The 17,645-nt window shown below is 38.3% G+C and overlaps 1 protein-coding gene across 1 annotated transcript; it reads right to left on the minus strand.

Annotated features, from left to right (window-relative positions):
* Positions 1-311: 311 nt before the first annotated feature.
* On the minus strand, positions 312-16,035 carry bbs2 (Bardet-Biedl syndrome 2). Its single transcript, XM_061969837.2, has 18 exons — positions 15,874-16,035; positions 15,333-15,466; positions 13,436-13,663; positions 13,213-13,338; positions 13,012-13,074; positions 9,397-9,474; positions 9,122-9,226; positions 8,872-8,958; positions 8,638-8,773; positions 8,384-8,523; positions 6,302-6,422; positions 6,009-6,180; positions 4,804-4,933; positions 4,592-4,711; positions 3,297-3,434; positions 3,096-3,208; positions 1,400-1,548; positions 312-1,316 (listed from the first exon to the last, which is right to left on the minus strand). Exons 2-18 carry the CDS (start codon positions 15,447-15,449, stop codon positions 1,210-1,212), a joined length of 2,130 nt encoding a protein of 709 aa, XP_061825821.1. The 5' UTR covers positions 15,450-15,466; positions 15,874-16,035; the 3' UTR covers positions 312-1,209.
* Positions 16,036-17,645: the final 1,610 nt, after the last annotated feature.

Raw genomic sequence — 17,645 nt, forward strand, 5'->3', positions numbered from 1 at the left:
CAGTGTGTAGATTTTAGGAAGCCTGGCTGCTCACTGCAGCTGTGCCACATGTGATGCCCAGATGTTTCATAAACAAAAGGGGGATCTAGTGAGGAAGAAGGAGGAGACCGTGACCCTCCCGCTTTGCTTAATCCTATTTCACAAACCCAGACACAGCTGAGTGAGCCAGATCTTTGGGAAAAACAAACAACCAAAGTCAAGGAACAAACTTAAAACATTGGTTACATTTAATCATAGATTCTGCCACCATACAAGACAATAAAAACATATCTATAAAAATATAAAATACATTGGTCATATGTGAGTGTTTTCTTTGGCTACTCACACACATTGTGCTAAAGTGCTAACACACACACCCACACAAACTACAGACACACTGTCTGACAGTCATACATAACTAAACCACACGGTCCAGTGTAAGAATGGGGGCTGCTCTGCTTCTTGCTCTCCTCAAAATGTTACTGAGTCAGCAGAAGTCAAAGCTGCTTTTTACTGCACGCTCATGGACTTTGTAGCATGTGTCGGCATTTCTTTGACCTGGCACAAAAAAATCAATTGTAACTGCTGAGTTCGTCAGACATGTATTTTCCATCATAATTAATTATCATTGCAAAAACACAATTTGTATGACGTGACAAAAAAAAAAAAATTGCACGTGACTTCTGGTTCATATTGTTAACGAATGCTATGAACTACTGATATATAATAAACACTGTGCAAATATGGCCACCAAAGGCTGTAAGCAGTGTAAGGGTGTTTTTGAACAATGTAATGATACACTTTTTAAGTGTGATCTTGGAAATACAAGGGTGAGATCATATCCTTTATGTCAATATGTTTAATGTTAAGTATAATATGAATAAAAGCTCCCTCCTTCCTTTTTTGCAATGCAGAAAAAACATAAATATAAACTTTTAGTGACAGCATCTTTTCGAAACACGGCTGCGTTATAACGGCTAAACTCTCTTACACAAACTATTCTTGGTTCAAGTAAATATTTACACTACAAGCACAAGAACTCTACTCATCTGTCATAGATGGACCTCAGCAATCCAACCTTTTTCAAGTACTGTGAATGTACAGTATTAGTCGGAATATGCGCCCAATGTTGCTTTTGCAGGCAATCCCAAAATAGTTTGTATTTACATCCTTCTGAGAAAGTAGAATGAAAAAGGTGATCATCTATCTCTGCCGTCCTCTGCTCCACCTTCAGGAGGAAGCCACACCTGCTCTCATGACCCTTAAGAGTGCATTGACGTTATTGCTCTTGATCGCGTCCCGACATGCTGAGATCACTTGGTTCTTGGCTTTACCCACTGGCAAGAAACATAAATGGAAACAGACACATGAGTGAGTAAATATAACAAACAGGTATTCCATTAACGTACAGGCGACCTACCTCGGAGTCGACCCGCTCGCTGGATAGCCTGGTTGACTGACTTGAGACAGGCCAGCAAGGCATTGTGGTTATTAGAGCGAATCTTATACTCGTTGACAAGATCTCTGTTTAGATTGTACAGCTCTCGGTAGCGCTTCTTCATAGATGTCCTGCAAAAAACAGAGGCCCAAAGTCAGAGTGGGAATTAGGAGAAAGATACGTCCATGGCGTCCCACAACATAAGTATTTCATTCAGTTATTACCACACATTTTATGAACAGCACCGCATTATAAAACAACCTACTTGATACTGTTTATTAACAGGTTACATTTTTTTCATTACAGAAGCATCAAAAATCTACATCTGAAAGACCTTGCTACTATATATTTTTGTATAAAAGGGGGTAAGTATGGCTGTAATGATTAGTCAATGCTTCGCCTAATAGCATTTTATTTAATACATACTATTGACTCCTCGTTTGCTCAAACACTTGTTTATTATTAAAATGGAAACAGGAAATAATTGAAATATTTAATTGACATTGTTAGACGGTTGTCCTGTTTTACCACCCCATAATTGTAGGGACAAATATTGCAAGAAAAAATCATAAAATGATTCAACTATGTTGTATATTTCAAAGCAAAAAGTATCAGTATTAGTAAAGGTATCACCAATACTACCCCTATAACTACTTGGTATGGTAGTATTTGTAGTATCGCCCAGTTCTTTAAAATCTAATAATATATGTTAATGTTTGCACTTGTATTCTTTGTGGTAAATAATAGCAGATGAAGCAGGATATCAATGTTTTGATTATGATCAGTATTGTTGATAATCTTTATGTAAAAACTGGCATGTAGCTTAATATTCCGAACTGACAGTACTGGATAAAAAATATTTTACTTCAGTAAGTGTATTTATGTGTGCAATTGTCTTATTGCTGTTATTCTTTGTAATAGTTTGTACTAATTTTTTGTAAGTAAATCTGTACTGCAACCGGAGAATTTCCCCATTGTGGAATGAATAAATGTCTATCCTATACTTTAAATTTATTTTGTTTAATGGAATTCTTGCACTTTAAACCTTTAAATTATATTTCACTGTGGTAATATATCGGTATGTTTTGGAGTACATTAAAAAACATTAGCTCCAAAGTACGTAATGTTTCTTTGGTTACTATTTACTATATTATATTTTGAAAATTAATTAAACAAGTACAAATGATCACATAGTTTAGTTCAGTTTATTTCGAACATGAATTACAATTACAATGTAATGCATCAGATATTTCCGCTACAGTCAGTTGAGGTCTTGGATTTACATTTTTTCCCAATATTGATTATGTCCTCTTTTGTCACACCTTTGAGGAACATTGAGTTGGGATTTCTGTCTATAGTGTCATTCAAGTCCTCAACTGACTCAGGATCTGAAATCTTTTCCTCTAGATTTTGTCAAATGTTTACAAAGTACGTATTAAAGCTTTCAACTACTTTGTTCATTTTGTCATTTTCTACATTTCTGAGTGAGAAGTATTTAGGGTAATCCTTCTTAGCACCATTTTTAATAATGCTATTTAGGATGCCCCATGTTGCTCTTATGTTGTTGTAAGAAATAATTGATTGAGTAGTTAACTAATGAAAAAAATTATCGCAGACTAGTTGACTATTAAAATATTCGTTAGTTACAGCCCTAAATGTAAGAATGTTTGAAACTCACATGTCACCCATCAAGCGGGCGTCCTCCGCTTGCACCAGCATATTTTTGATGTAGTTGGAGTGGTCGGCCATTTCTGCAGTTAACTTTTGATGGACAGTGTGGAACTCATCCACCTGAAGGATAAATGTCGAAAAAGGTAACTCAAGGCCACATTTACTGTTGAGCAAACTCGAACGTAGAAATATTGTTTAAAGTCCAAACCTCAGTGAGTGTAGTCTGAAGCTCCTCAAAGTAAGTCGGGAAGTCTGCCTCGGCTGACAGTTCTTCTATCGCCAGGAAAGACGCCAGTGATTGGACCAGATCCCCTGCTAGGTCAATATCATCTGTTCCCAGGGTAATCTGATTGGATAAATCATTACTTGTGTTTGTTTGACAATGGACATCACATAGTTCAAAGGTGGTTATTATTCTGCTTTATAACCCGAGGGCATTCAATCAATCGCAACTGGACTGTTTGGTTAGTCTTGGAAGACGTATCGCTCTTCATCCGAGTAGACTTTATCAGTTCGTGCTCATAAACTTAGATTGGTCAGATCTAATATTGTGGTTGGTGCCAAACTCCCAAACCCCCAAATGTTTATACTCCAAAAATTTCTCACTACAAAAGGGCGAAACCATCCTTGCCCAGGTACACCCTCCTGGTTTTTAGACTAAATCAGACCAATCTAAGTCTATGAGCACGAACTGATGAAGTCTACTCGGATGAAAGGCGATATGTCTTCCAAGAGTAACCAAACAGTCCAGTTGCAATTGATTGAATGACCAGAGATTACACTGACTTGGATTAATGAGAACATTCATAGACTCTGCTTTATAACGTTTGTAACTGTTGCTACTAATAATTCATATAATTTGTTTTATTTCTCTAAAAACTGAATAATAAGTTAAGTTCATAAAAGGGAATTCAAATCAAAATGCATAAAAGTTCATAAGAAGGCTATATTTAAATTACTATGGTTAAAAATGTAATGTAATGCCTTTTTGTTAAGTTTGTGGGCATACTTTTATTTTGAAGTGTCTCGTTTGGTCTGTCGTCTGATGTAAGGAAGCTACTTCCGGGTATGAGTAAACATTTTTGATGCCATGTGAAGGCAGAAAGAGAGAGACTGACTGTCCCAAAGACTAAAAAGTGTCACAAGGACTCTAAGCGTTTAGGCTATAAGAGCCTGAAGATCACAATTTCCTCCTAAAAGAAGCATGCAGGCCAACGAGGTATTTGTTTGTCATTTCTATTTGTATTTACTTCGGTAAAATGTTCGATCCACATGCTGTGCATGTTGTTATTTTTACGTTTATAACGTGCTTTATTTTATTTCAGTTTTCACGGTGAATTTGAAGGGAAAGGAAGCCTTCAAATAAATCAGTTCAAGAAAGCCATTGTGTCTGTGCTATTTGGAGGGAGTTACAACGTTTAGCGGTATTGATTATATTCTTCGGCTATTCAAAGTTTAAACAAAGGTGTCACATCAATGTCATTGTTGGTGTCTGGTGTCTACCTGTCCATTACTGGCCATGCTGATAGATAGCAGTCCACCTGTCCTCAGGGAACTGAAAGTAACATCAGGACTATCTACGCCCTCCGAAAGCAGAAAGTTTTGGTTCAACCACATTGCAACCTACACACACACACACGGAAGTAAAATATGCCCAAGTGATTTGAGACAACACAGTTGCTTCAATGCTGCTCTCAAAGACTCGTCCCACATACCCGCTGCGGTCGGTCGTTGATGGAGAAAGTCACTCTTCCAGTAGGAGGAGGACCTGAGGGGTCAGTCATGATGTCATACATAGAGAAACGAGGCAGCTGTCGAGTGATTTCAAACACGCGGAACTGGGTGCTGTGGAAGAAGGAAGACATTAAAAACAACTCCCACTTCACTTACATTGTCTTTAGAATTAATAACGCCATATAAGGATGTTATGCAATGGAATGTTTTATAGTACAGTATACAGTATATCAGGAGTGTTCCGATTAAACTTTTTCACTTCCGATAACAATATTAGCGCCTCGGGTAGTAGCTAATACCAAAATGAATTCGACACAATATCAGCAGGAATCGTAGTACTGTGTATACTTCAATCATTTTGTAGTGTGGAATGTTAAAAAAGGTTTGATCAAGTGAAATTAGTCACAGATCAATGGTGGGTACGACAAACACCAACCTTATAACATATTTATGATTTTGAAGTGGAGTATTAACTTGTTTTTTGGTGACACCTAGTGCTCAAAATAATGTATAACATTGAATGATGCATACTGTACATATTAGTTAATGGACACTTTCTAATACACTTCTCCTTTGGAGACTTTGTATGTGTAAGAAATATGCAACTATAATTATTTGATACCTGTTTATATTGACAAATGTGGTGTTTTAGACTGCAATATTGTTCAGTTAGGACACTTATTACATATGTCTAGCTTGTGTGCTATCATGTGCATTGCTGTTATGTAGCTGCTCGCTCCTTCTGTAAACTGTTAACTGGATGTTCAGCTTTGTACAAGTAAACACACTGCAGGACTGCTTGTGTCAGAGATTTTACATGCAAGTCGATATCATTCGATATTTGTTTTTTTGTTGATATCGGACCAACAACCCTGGTATATATCCTCTGAGTTTGTTTTTATTTGGAGTGCTACTGGGATAGGCTTCAGCCCCCTACTACCCCGAAAGGAACAAGCAGTAGAAAATGGATGAATGGATGATTTCTTTGGTCGGAGTGACAAATTGTTGCGTAAAAACAAATGTCCACTGCAGAGAATGCTGGCTCTATGCAGTATTATATATTGTATTTATATTTATACACAGCTATATATTAATATCTATTTAACACACATTTTTCCTCCACACTAGTATTTACTGTAGTACAATGGAAGTGGATGTTACGATTGTGTTTAATAAGGCATGTTACCTTGTTCTGCCCCCGACAAAGGCCTTGATGTGCAGATCTACCGGTATATCTTTTGGAGGGATAATGGGTATTTGAACACAACCTGACAGGTTCTGGACACTGGGGTGAACAACATGGCTCTCGCCCTTAAAAATGCTCTCTGCAAAAATAAGCACTGCTCGGATGATGGTTTCTGGAAAAGATATGTGAAGGATTCAAACACATGATATTAGTATGTTTAGTCAAACAGCAGCCAGTCTGAAAATATACACTCTTTCTTAGGTCTACTACAGTGAAGTGCTACAAGATGATACCATTTGGAGTTGTGATGCTCAGCTCCACGTGGGCTTTCTGCAACTCGGTTTCCGCTCTCACTGAAAGTGCTGTTTGGAGCTGAGTATTGGCAGGAATACCGTCTGCGCCGTCTGATCCACCCTGAAAAAAACAAGACAGCTTGTGTGCATCGTTCCCTTGACAATTAAGAGCTGGGTGTCTTCATCTCAAAGAATACACACTGTGTTACAAATCACCATGCAACTGACAAATCAGTAGGATGGAAGTTTGGACCTACAAGTGATGGATGAGAACTGAAATTCCTTCATTCTGCATTATGATTCTAAATGTATGTATGGATGTATGTATTCCAAATGGATGTATATAGGTAATTTTGACCTCTTTCATGATGGACAACTACCATGTTGTATTGTCATTGTTGAGATTAAAAGAAAACCTTGATTACACAAAACTAAGAGACAAACTGATCATTTTGAACATCGTGCATGATTTTCATTTTAACATCACATTACCGGTATATACAGCAGGGCTATTTAACTTGTAAAAGCCATAGGGGTCCATCGAGGCGTATATATATAATAAATATTGCCAGTCACAATTAACTTGTGCTCAGCTGGGAAACTAAATATATATATATATATATATATATATATATATACTTATTATGTCATTAATTTACTTATTATAAACTGTTACAGGCGTATTAAATAATCATGTCAATATTAAATATGTAACGTAATAAATATGTGGGGATATAAAAGGCATCCGGTGCTATCAGACCGGGCGGAAGCGGAAATTGACGTCACAAACCACCTAGGAGCACCTGTCAGACCCAGCGTTTTTTGCTACGGAGCCACTTCATGGAAGAATCCTCATTCTTTACCCTTTTTGTGGACTTTCCATTGGCCTGTGGAGAACCGGGACAACAGAGACTCTTTCCAGGAGGACTTTGAGTTGGATGCGTAGACGCTGTACCGTGAGTACGCTTCTGCGGCTTCCAAACATTTCATCGCTTGCTCGTACGTGCATGCCGCTATGTGCATGTCACGTACGTAACTTTGGGGACTTTGGGGAAATATGTGCTTTATTAACTTTGGTGAGGTGAACTGTACTTTGGGCTGTGGGATTGAGTGTTTTGTGCGGGTGTTTGATTTATATTGGCGGGTTATATGGACGGGAGGGGGGAGGTGTTTGTTTTGCGGGATTAATTTGTGGCATATTAAATATAAGCCTGATCGTCTTGTGGCTAATAGTTATACATGTCTTGTGTTTATTTACTGTATTAATCATTCCCAGGTGAATATCAGGTCCCACCCTTGACTTCTTAATTTGCGTAGTGGCAAAGACACCCGGGGAACTTGGGTGCGTTTTTACAAACTGGCAGTCCGGGAGCCAAATCTGGCATCACGCCAGCCCCTGAGTTCATTTCGAAACATATGAGACAAACACTTTTTTTAGCAAATTCCTAAAAACACTGGAGTGCTCCTGTTGTACTGAGGAACTTGGATCACTGTAAACACATTGGCAGATCCTTGCATTGACATTTTAACCTTGCTAGCAAACATAGAACACTGGGCTCCAAACATGTGATTTATGTAACTGAGGTGTTCTTCAAAGAACCTCTTTAATTCCTCTCCTTTTTGGCAGTTACAATTTGCCGTAATGTAATTTATGTTACTAAGGTGTTGCTGTAGCTTATTTACTTCAGATCCAGCCAGAACTAATTAGTTTAACTTCTTTAGTTATATTAGTGATGGTCGTAGGTTCTATCTTAGATCCTCTCGTTTTTCATCATTTGGGATTTTCAGCAAGCTCAGTTCAAAAAACTCTTAAAGACATTAAAGTGCTGTCAAAGTGCTGACATAGCTAGCTTTTTTGTGGAAAGTCCTTAAAAACAGCAAAGCGCTCCTGTAACTCTGACAAAATAAATAAACCAAAATCAATGTCCATTGTCGAGGATGCTGGTTCTCCGAAATACACAAAAAAGGGCTAATAGTAAAGGGAGATGTGGTTCTTAGCGGTCTAGAAATGTGGCCCCCAAAACTATTCAGTAGAATATCAGTGATATACAGTAACAGTCATATTAAATAGAGACTGTTTACCTCAGTATTCTCTTCATAGTTGCGTAGCTCCAGCAGCAGGTTCTGTTTGCGACGGCTGAGCTCCCGAACGAGGTCCTGTTCAGCACCGGAGTCCATGAGATTCCCTTTCAGGTCTTTACCGGCAGGCAGGTAGCCACGAACTACAATATACAGTGCATGCCACAGCTGCATTACTGATACACTTCAAGTTTAAAAGGGATTGCTCACTCAGTCTCAGTGTCCCTCCAGAGGGCAATGACAAACATACAGCACACCTTCTCCTTCGACCGACGCGCAGATAAGTTGTTTCTGTCCATCCAACCTGTAGTCTCCCTCCACCACTCCAGCCACAGAAGAGGAGAAGTTGTCTCTGAAAATAACTTCGCCTGTGCGTTCACTTCGAGCATCAATCTGGATTAAAACAGGCTGGGGTTAGTTAACAAAGGATGCATTGTTGAGTCCTATAATGTAACACTCTTCTGTGAAGAGTTTCTGTGCTGCGTGTTGACCTTTCCATTGGACCAGCCGGTGATCAGCTCCACAACCCCGTCAGCGTTCAAGTCAAAGGCATGGATGCTCATAGCATGATTTTTAGACTATGTTGGCGAAGAAAACATTAATTTGAGAAGTACTATAAAAATGGTTTAATATAATTAGAATACTGGTGACAACAACGAAAAGCACTGTAATGTCCACATACTGTATAATTAGTTTTGCTTGGACAAAGCTACATGATGATCCGATAGTTTGGTAAAATACCTTGATCCTCCAGTAGCGAGCATTGCGATCATACACTCCCACTGTGCCGTTAGCCAAAGCGTAACCAAACCTGCTACTGTGCATATGACACAGTGATGTTACTGTCTATGGGGAAAAAGAACCAGAAATAATACAATTACTCCACCTACAAACCCCAACAGTTATGATAATAAACATGTGATTAATTTAATGCCATTTCAACATTAGCGTTGTAGCTTTCTCAATTTTGTATTGATACAATACATTATTGTGATTGTCAAATAGAGTGCGCTTACCTCGTTTTCAGTCATCTCAGACACAAGTTCATCCTCTTTGAAAACCCTGATGTCAAAATCTTCAGAGCCAACCAGAAGCTACAAAAAAACATAATTTTGCTTAAAAATATCAAAATCCCTTTAAAATTCTATCTATTGCTGTATGTGTGTCGACAGACCTGCTATATTTACCCAAAATTAAATTGATGATATCTGGTCAAACAAACCCTATGCACGGACATGTCAGTGCTATTGATCTTCTGTCCTTTTAATGCTATGGATCTACAAGGAGCCTTGGAGTCATTTTTGACAGCTTACTTAAGCTTGACATGGAAATTAGCTTTGTTGTTAAATCTTGCTTCTTTCAGCTACGACTCCTTGCAAAAAAAATGTAAGTACCTTCCACAGGTTGAATTCCAAAGAGCTATTCATGCATTTGTAAATCTCACACCTACAGTGGAACCTTGATTTACCAACCCCTCTATATGCAAACTTTTTGGTTTATGAAATTTTAGAATTAAACAAAAGTGCCTCCGTGTGCAAACCATGTCTTAGTGCACAAATGCTTCATTCATTCATTTTATGTCCCACTGCCAGCCATTTTGTGTTTGCTCATAATGAAGAGACTGAGGAAGCCCGCTTGCTACCCCAGCAAGTTTTACATTTTGATTTGGACAGAATTTTCTGGAAAAAGATGCTAAAGCGGATTTATTTCACAGCTACCTCTCATTCAGCGGCGCCTCTTTTAAGCGGACACATACACTCCTCCTTGCTTATTTGTGATTATTTTAAGATGATTACCAGATCCTAGGACTGGGCGATGTGGCAAAAAAAAAATTTTATAATCCGATCTCGATTAACATCAACATTTTTTACATTGTTTTTAACAGGCCAGTTTTAAAGCATCTGTACTAAAAAACACATAAACTAGGAATTAGTTCAACATTACATTAATGTTCTAAGTAAATGAAAAGGAAACTGAATTAAAAAAAACACAATAAAATAATGTACCAATACATTTGAGTTGACATGTTTTCAAGTAAAAAAAGAACACACAAGGATCCATTATTATTTCAACACTGGTGGTCCATCTATAGTATTAAAAGCTGTAAAGTTATCATTAACTTGCCAATGAAGATCGGCGGTCACATCCGTAACTTCCTAGCATTGGCAGGAGTAACACAGCGCTTTTAGACGACAAGTAGTCATCAAATTTGCAAAATAAACATTTCATCTGACATGTAGAAGTCATTTGGGAACTGTCCGGCTCTGTATTTTGGAGTTAGTTTCATAGTTTGAGGTGGCCGCATGTCAATGAGGCAGGCACAAAGATGGCCCGGGAAGGATGCATTTCTGCCAGAGTGCTGGAAACTGGCTGGCCAGGCTCCATTGAGTGGTGCAGGTGAGTGATTGTCAAGTACACGGTCCCCATAAACAAGAGTTCCCCTTTTCCTCTCAATGACAACATGTCAGTCACATTATGCCAATTTCCGCGACTTTCACATTGATTTCGTCCGTGATTCCAAAGATGCAAAAATATTTTATTCTGTTTGCCTCCGCGTACCTTGTAAACAGAAGTGGGGCGGTAAAAGGTCAACTCCGATTGGCTGTTCCGCCATGTTTTTTATGCTTTGCATTGCAGTTGCGCGTGTCATAGATACGATGGTCAGCTGGACCCCAAATAGGAATTAGTACCAAAAAATACCAGTACATCACTAGTACTGTATATCACATTATATTGTGTTGAACGTTTACAAACCTTACCTGAAATATGGACTTTTGTCAAGGCTGGAACCCACTATTCATATTTACATTGTTTCTTATGGAGAAATTTGCTTCACTATACAAATTTTTTGATTGATGAACTTTGTTCAACAATCAATTAAGTTTGTAAATCAGGGTTCCACTGTAATTCTTTGTATGTAAGCCTAGATCAATCCAACGACTGCAGCCCATCTTTTAACAAAAACTGAGGGACGTAATCACATTACCGATTTCCCCTCCCCTCACTGGCTCCCAGTTACTTTTAGAATGTAATCTAAAATTGTTCTTAGGGTTCTTAAGTGCTTTCCGTATCTGACTAAGCTACCGCAGCACCTTTTTTTCCCCGTCAGAATCAGAATAGTTTTTATTGCCATTGTTTGAGAACAGGTTCACAAACTAGGATTTTTTCTTGGTGCAATTGTGCAACATAAAACACATATAACACAGAATAAGTAATAAAATTAGCTGTAACTGAGCTATCAGATCTTGTTATTGTTCATGTGCCTGATGGCCGAGGGGAAAAAACTGTTCAGGTGGGAGTTGTGGGTCTGCCTGAGAGGAGAATAGTTTGTGTCCAGGGTGAGAAGAGTCAGCTGTGATCCGACCCACACGCCTCCTGGTCCTGGAGAAAAACAGGTCCTGGAGGGATGGTAGCTTGCAGCCAATATCCTTCTCAGAAACCTTGAGGTTCTCCTGGTTGTGCCCAAAGCCAAGCTCAAAACCAGAGGTGATAGAGCATTAGCAGATCCTAAACCAGGGATATTCAACTGAATTGTTTTGGAAGCCTCATTTTCAGAAAGCTAAGGACTAGGTGGGCTGGACTTCTCTCTTTATTTTTAGTCTTGTTTCATTTATTCTGTAGAACCGGCGTCCTCTATAGTAGACTTTTGATTTTGGTCTATTTGTATTGTCAGAGTTACAGGACAGCGCTGCTGGTTTTAAAGACCTTTTGAAAAATATTTAGTTAAAGATCTAGCCATATGACAACAATCTAGTGTTTTTAAGAATCTGCTACAAAAATGTGATGTTTTTTTTTTACAAGTTTTTTTAAGTAAACTCGCAGGCCATCTGTTGAATAGCCCGAATGATGAAAAAGAGAGACTCACAATGGAACCTTGAGGAACACTACTAGTATAAACAAATGACTACTTACTGCATCTGAAGTAAACAAGCTACAGCAACACATTAGTTACATAAATCACATTACAGGAAAAAATGTAACTGCCAAAAAGGAGAGGACTTAAAAGAGGAACGCCTCAGTAATGTAAATCACAAGTTTGGACCCCAGTGTTCTATGTTTCCTGGCAAGGTTAAAATGTCAATGCAAGGATCTGCCAATTTTATGTTTATTGTCTATGCGACAGGAGCACTTTAGTGTTTTTAGAAATTTGATTAAAAGATGTTTGCCTCACAAGTTTTGAAGTTGAACTCGGGGACCAGTATGGTGTCATTTGGACTTGTCCTATTAAATCTTTCCAGTCCCTGTGCCAGTTTAAATCCTGACTAAAAACATGGTTTCCCCCTTGCGTTCAAATTCAGTTAGGAAGGATATTTTAGTCATTTATTATTTAAGATATTGTATTTATTTATTGTAATGTATTATTTGTATTTTATTTAGTATTCTTTTGTGTGCTTCTTTTAAGATACAATTGCTATTATAGTATTGTATTCATCCCGCTGTGTTAAAATGTACATTTGATTTTGTTTTTCACAATTTTTTATTGGTGTTGGTCAACTGCAGTGGTTTTTAAATGTACTACATGAATAAAACAGAACTTGACTGTCTTGTTAAAAGAGAGCCATTACAAACGTGTTGGAATCGGGCAAAGCGAGACAAGCTCACTTTGTGAAACCGAAAAGATCTTATCTTACCTCATTTTTGCCATCTCCAGTAAAGTCACAAAGCACAAGCGATCTCACATTATCTCCAGTGACCTTGGAAAAATGTAGCATACATTCCAGAATAAATTTTAAATGAATTTTTTGAATGTCGATAAAAGAATATGTCAATTGTTTAACAAAGTCAATTTAAAAAATAGAGATATATCTAAAATGTTTTAAATCGGTTCTTACAGTCCAGAAGAGGTCATTGCCCTGAGAGTCAAAGCCTTGTATGGCGCAGTTGCCTCCGATGATGGAAAGAGGATTGGGTATGTCCCCAAGCTTTCCCAGCACTATTGCATTCGCCCCATCGGACACCTACACATGCAAAAGGACAATGTGAATGATTAGAAAAATCAACAAGTTGTGAAAAATTACAACCATAGGACTCTTTCTTTAAGTTTTAATTACTCACCTCTTTATAGAATATGTCTGCATTGTCATGGACATCATAGGCCAGCAGGTTGGTCTGCGATCCCACCAGCAGTTTGTCACCGGTGGAGTTTGGGCCCAGAGTACCCGCAGTCAGACATGTGACTGCCTGGTTGATGTTGAGCAAAGAGATGTCCGAATCATGCGTGCTTTGGCTCAGTCGGTGAGATGTTGGTCTTTGAGTGCGGGTGTGAGGGTTGTGGATAAAAACCTTGTACAAGACATCACAAAAAACGGTTTAGATTGAATGAAAATACAAACCCCGTTTCCATATGAGTTGGGAAATTGTGTTAGATGTAAATATAAACGGAATACAATGATTTTCAAATCCTTTTCAACCGATATTCAATTGAATGCACTACAAGGACAAGATATTTGATGTTCAAACTCATAAACTGTATTTTTTTTTTGCAAATAATAATTAACTTAGAATTTAATGGCTGCAACACGTGCCAAAGTAGTTGGGAAAGGGCATGTTCACCACTGTGTTACATGGCCTTTCCTTTTAACAACACTCAGTAAATGTTTGGGAACTGAGGAGACACATTTTTTAAGCTTCTCAGGTGGAATTCTTTCCTATTCTTGCTTGATGTACAGCTTAAGTTGTTCAACAGTCCGGGGGTCTCCGTTGTGGTATTTTAGGCTTCATAATGTGCCACACATTTTCATTGGGAGACAGATCTGGACTACAGGCAGGCCAGTCTAGTACCCGCACTCTTTTACTATGAAGTTGATGTAACACGTGGCTTGGCATTGTCTTGCTGAAATAAGCAGGAGCGTCCATGGTAACGTTGCTTGGATGGCAACATATGTTGCTCCAAAACCTGTATGTACCTTTCAGCATTAATGGCGCCTTCACAGATGTGTAAGTTACCCATGTCTTGGGCACTAATACACCCCCATACTATCACAGATGCTGGCTTTTCAACTTTGCGCCTATAACAATCCGGATGGTTCTTTTCCTCTTTGGTCCGGAGGACACGACGTCCACAATTTCCAAAACCAATTTGAAATGTGGACTCGTCAGACCACAGAACACTTTTCCACTTTGTATCAGTCCATCTTAGATGAGCGAAGCCGACGGCGTTTCTGGGTGTTGTTGATAAACGGTTTTCACCTTGCATAGGAGAGTTTTAACTTGCACTTACAGATGTAGCGACCGACTGTAGTTACTGACAGTGGGTTTCTGAAGTGTTTCTGAGCCCATGTGGTGATATCCTTTACACACTGATGTCGTTTGTTGATGCAGTACAGCCTGAGGGATCGAAGGTCACTGGCTTAGCTGCTTACGTGCAGTGATTTCTCCAGATTCTCTGAACCCTTTGATGATATTACGGACCGTAGATGGTGAAATCCCTAAATTCCTTGCAATTGCTGGTTGAGAAAGGTTTTTCTTAAACTGTTCAACAATTTGCTCACGCATTTGTTGACAAAGTGGTGACCCTCGCCCCATCCTTGTTTGTGAATGACTGAGCATTTCATGGAATCTACTTTTACACCCAATCATGGCACCCACCTGTTCCCAATTTGCCTGTTCACCTGTGGGATGTTCCAAATAAGTGTTTGAAGAGCATTCCTCAACTTTATCAGTATTTATTGCCACCTTTCCCAACTTCTATGTCACGTGTTGCTGGCATCAAATTCTAAAGTTAATGATTATTTGCAAAAAAAAAAAAATGTTTATCAGTTTGAACATCAAATATGTTATGTTGTTTTTGTAGCATATTCAACTGAATATGGGTTGAAAATGATTTGCAAATCATTGTATTCCGTTTATATTTACGTCTAACACAATTTCCCAACTCATATGGAAATGGGGTTTGTATAATGTTTAATAACAAAATACTCTCAAGAAACAGGGGAAATGTGTTAATGGTCACCTTTCCTGCTTGTGTGGCTGCAGTGAGGCATGGATGGACCCCATCAAATTTCCCTATAGTCACCATGCGTGGGTTTATTTTATGGCTCAGATTAAGCGTAAAAATAGGGACCAACATGATGCATATGCTCCTTCCTAAACAAATGACGCAAAAAACATGACTTTGATAACAAACCAAATACATTACAATCTCATAGCACAGCATGTTAGCAAGTGACAATGCATGATTTTGCAGCACTAATTTAATTACGAGATTGGAGTTATGTTGCCTAGCAACAAAAAGTGTCACGCCAAAGCTCGTTCAACTAGCGATAATCTCCTGTAGTTTGGGCAACAACAATCCTACAGCAATAGTAAACAGAATGCAATACATATGTTTTTGCCATGATACAAAACTGCATCGAAAACAACTAGTCACAGCTAATAACAGTACCATTTGCCTTCAGTGGTTTAAAAGAAGCTAGCATAGCGAGCTAGCGCGAACGACGCTAACTAAAAAAAACTACGAGTTAAAAAACAAGAAAATACGAGCACATACATACCGGCCCTCCAGATGTGTAACAAAATCTAAATCATATAACAACGTTTTGTAAATTAATGAGGGATTCGGTACTATTGAAGACGACACTGAAAGGAAGATAATTGTACAAGTAGATTTTCTCAGCCACTTCCGGTTTGTTTTTCCAAAATAAAGGTTGAAAATGACATGTGGCGCATGAAGGTAAAACCACCAGCAGGGGGATGTATGTAAAATGCTGTTTATTTGTAGAAAAGTCATTTGAAAGCAATCAGGCTCATGTTATTTTTGGCATATGTATTCTTAATGTTGACAAAAACGTATTTTTTTTAATAAATACATGTTAAACTCAGGTCACCCTTTGTATAAAATTCTATAACATTTTATAACATTAGAGATTGTTTTTTTTTAACTTTCATATGGCATGGAGACATATTCAATTTTTCGGTTGAACACTAAACTCACAACTTTAGTGATAGTTAAATGTTTTTTTCTCCAAGTGTTTGTCTGGCATTTGAAGCCAGGACTTCTACCCCTTGACCAGGGTGTCCGAAATGCAGCCAAAAGGTCGTTATTGGTCCACTGCTTGGGCATTATTGGAAAATGCCATGAATTAAAAGCTGTTTGCAACATTTACACAAATATGGAGAGGGTGCCAACTTTTTTTTTCTCCATTTTTTTTTATCTCCTTCATTGATGTGCATCTTTGATCAATAGACAATTAAACCTCAGCAACTAAACAGAGGGCACCAACTTTCTTTGTATTGTTTATTCTGTGCAGTGGTGGTCAACCAAGCTAAGGTGGCTGTTGTACAGCAAGCAGCGTGCACACTATCTGAGTACACTATTGATTCCTGCAAAAAACTGATATGAGAAAACATCTAACTATGCAATGGAATATATCCCTATAGACCTGCTCAGTGGCCTTGTGGTTAGAGTGTCCGCCCTGAGATTTGATTTGATTTTTGATTTTTATTAAGGATCCCCATTAGCTGGTTGCCTCAACAACCCACTAGTCTTCCTGGGGTCCACAATTCAATACAAGTACAAGTAAAAGCATATATTTATAACTACACAATACAGAAAAAAAAATAAAAGCATCAATAAGAAAACAAGCAAACAATTTACAGACACAGAATAATAATTACCATATAAATATAACTACACAATATAAAAACCAAACAAATCATCAACGAGCAAACTAAATTAAAGACTCAGATAAAATATTACTCTTTTTAAAAATAAAAGATTCGTAGGTCGTGAGTTCAAACGCCAGCCGAGTCATACCAAAGACAATAAAAACGGCACCCATTACCTCCCTGCTTGGCACTCAGCATTAAGGGTTGGAATTGGGGGTTAAATCACCAAAATGATTCCCGAGCGCGGCCACCGCTGCAGCTTACTTCTCCCCTCACCTCCCAGGGGATGGAACAAGGAGATGGGTCAAATGCAGAGGGTAATTTCACCACACCTAGTGTGTGTGTGACTATCAGTGGTACTTTTACGTTAACTTTAACTTTACTTTATCAAAACAAAAGGATTTGTCACGTGATAAAGGATTATTCGTCGGTGGGGTTTCCAAACATATCGAATTGTCATGTGCTCCAACATCATTATACAGTTGAAAACTTGGGAAAGGTCTACAACTTCTTTGCATGTGGCTGGTTCAACGACATTGGTATCAAGACTTAACTTTGTGTCCACTGCCATCCCTGCAGGCAAGACATTGACACAACATTGATTATACATCCGTGTTCTTCAAAGCTGACTTTGAATCAACGTTGCAAAATAGTTGTT

The sequence above is a fragment of the Nerophis lumbriciformis genome, linkage group LG10, assembly GCF_033978685.3.
Source record: "Nerophis lumbriciformis linkage group LG10, RoL_Nlum_v2.1, whole genome shotgun sequence".
NCBI classification, from domain to species: domain Eukaryota; kingdom Metazoa; phylum Chordata; class Actinopteri; order Syngnathiformes; family Syngnathidae; genus Nerophis; species Nerophis lumbriciformis.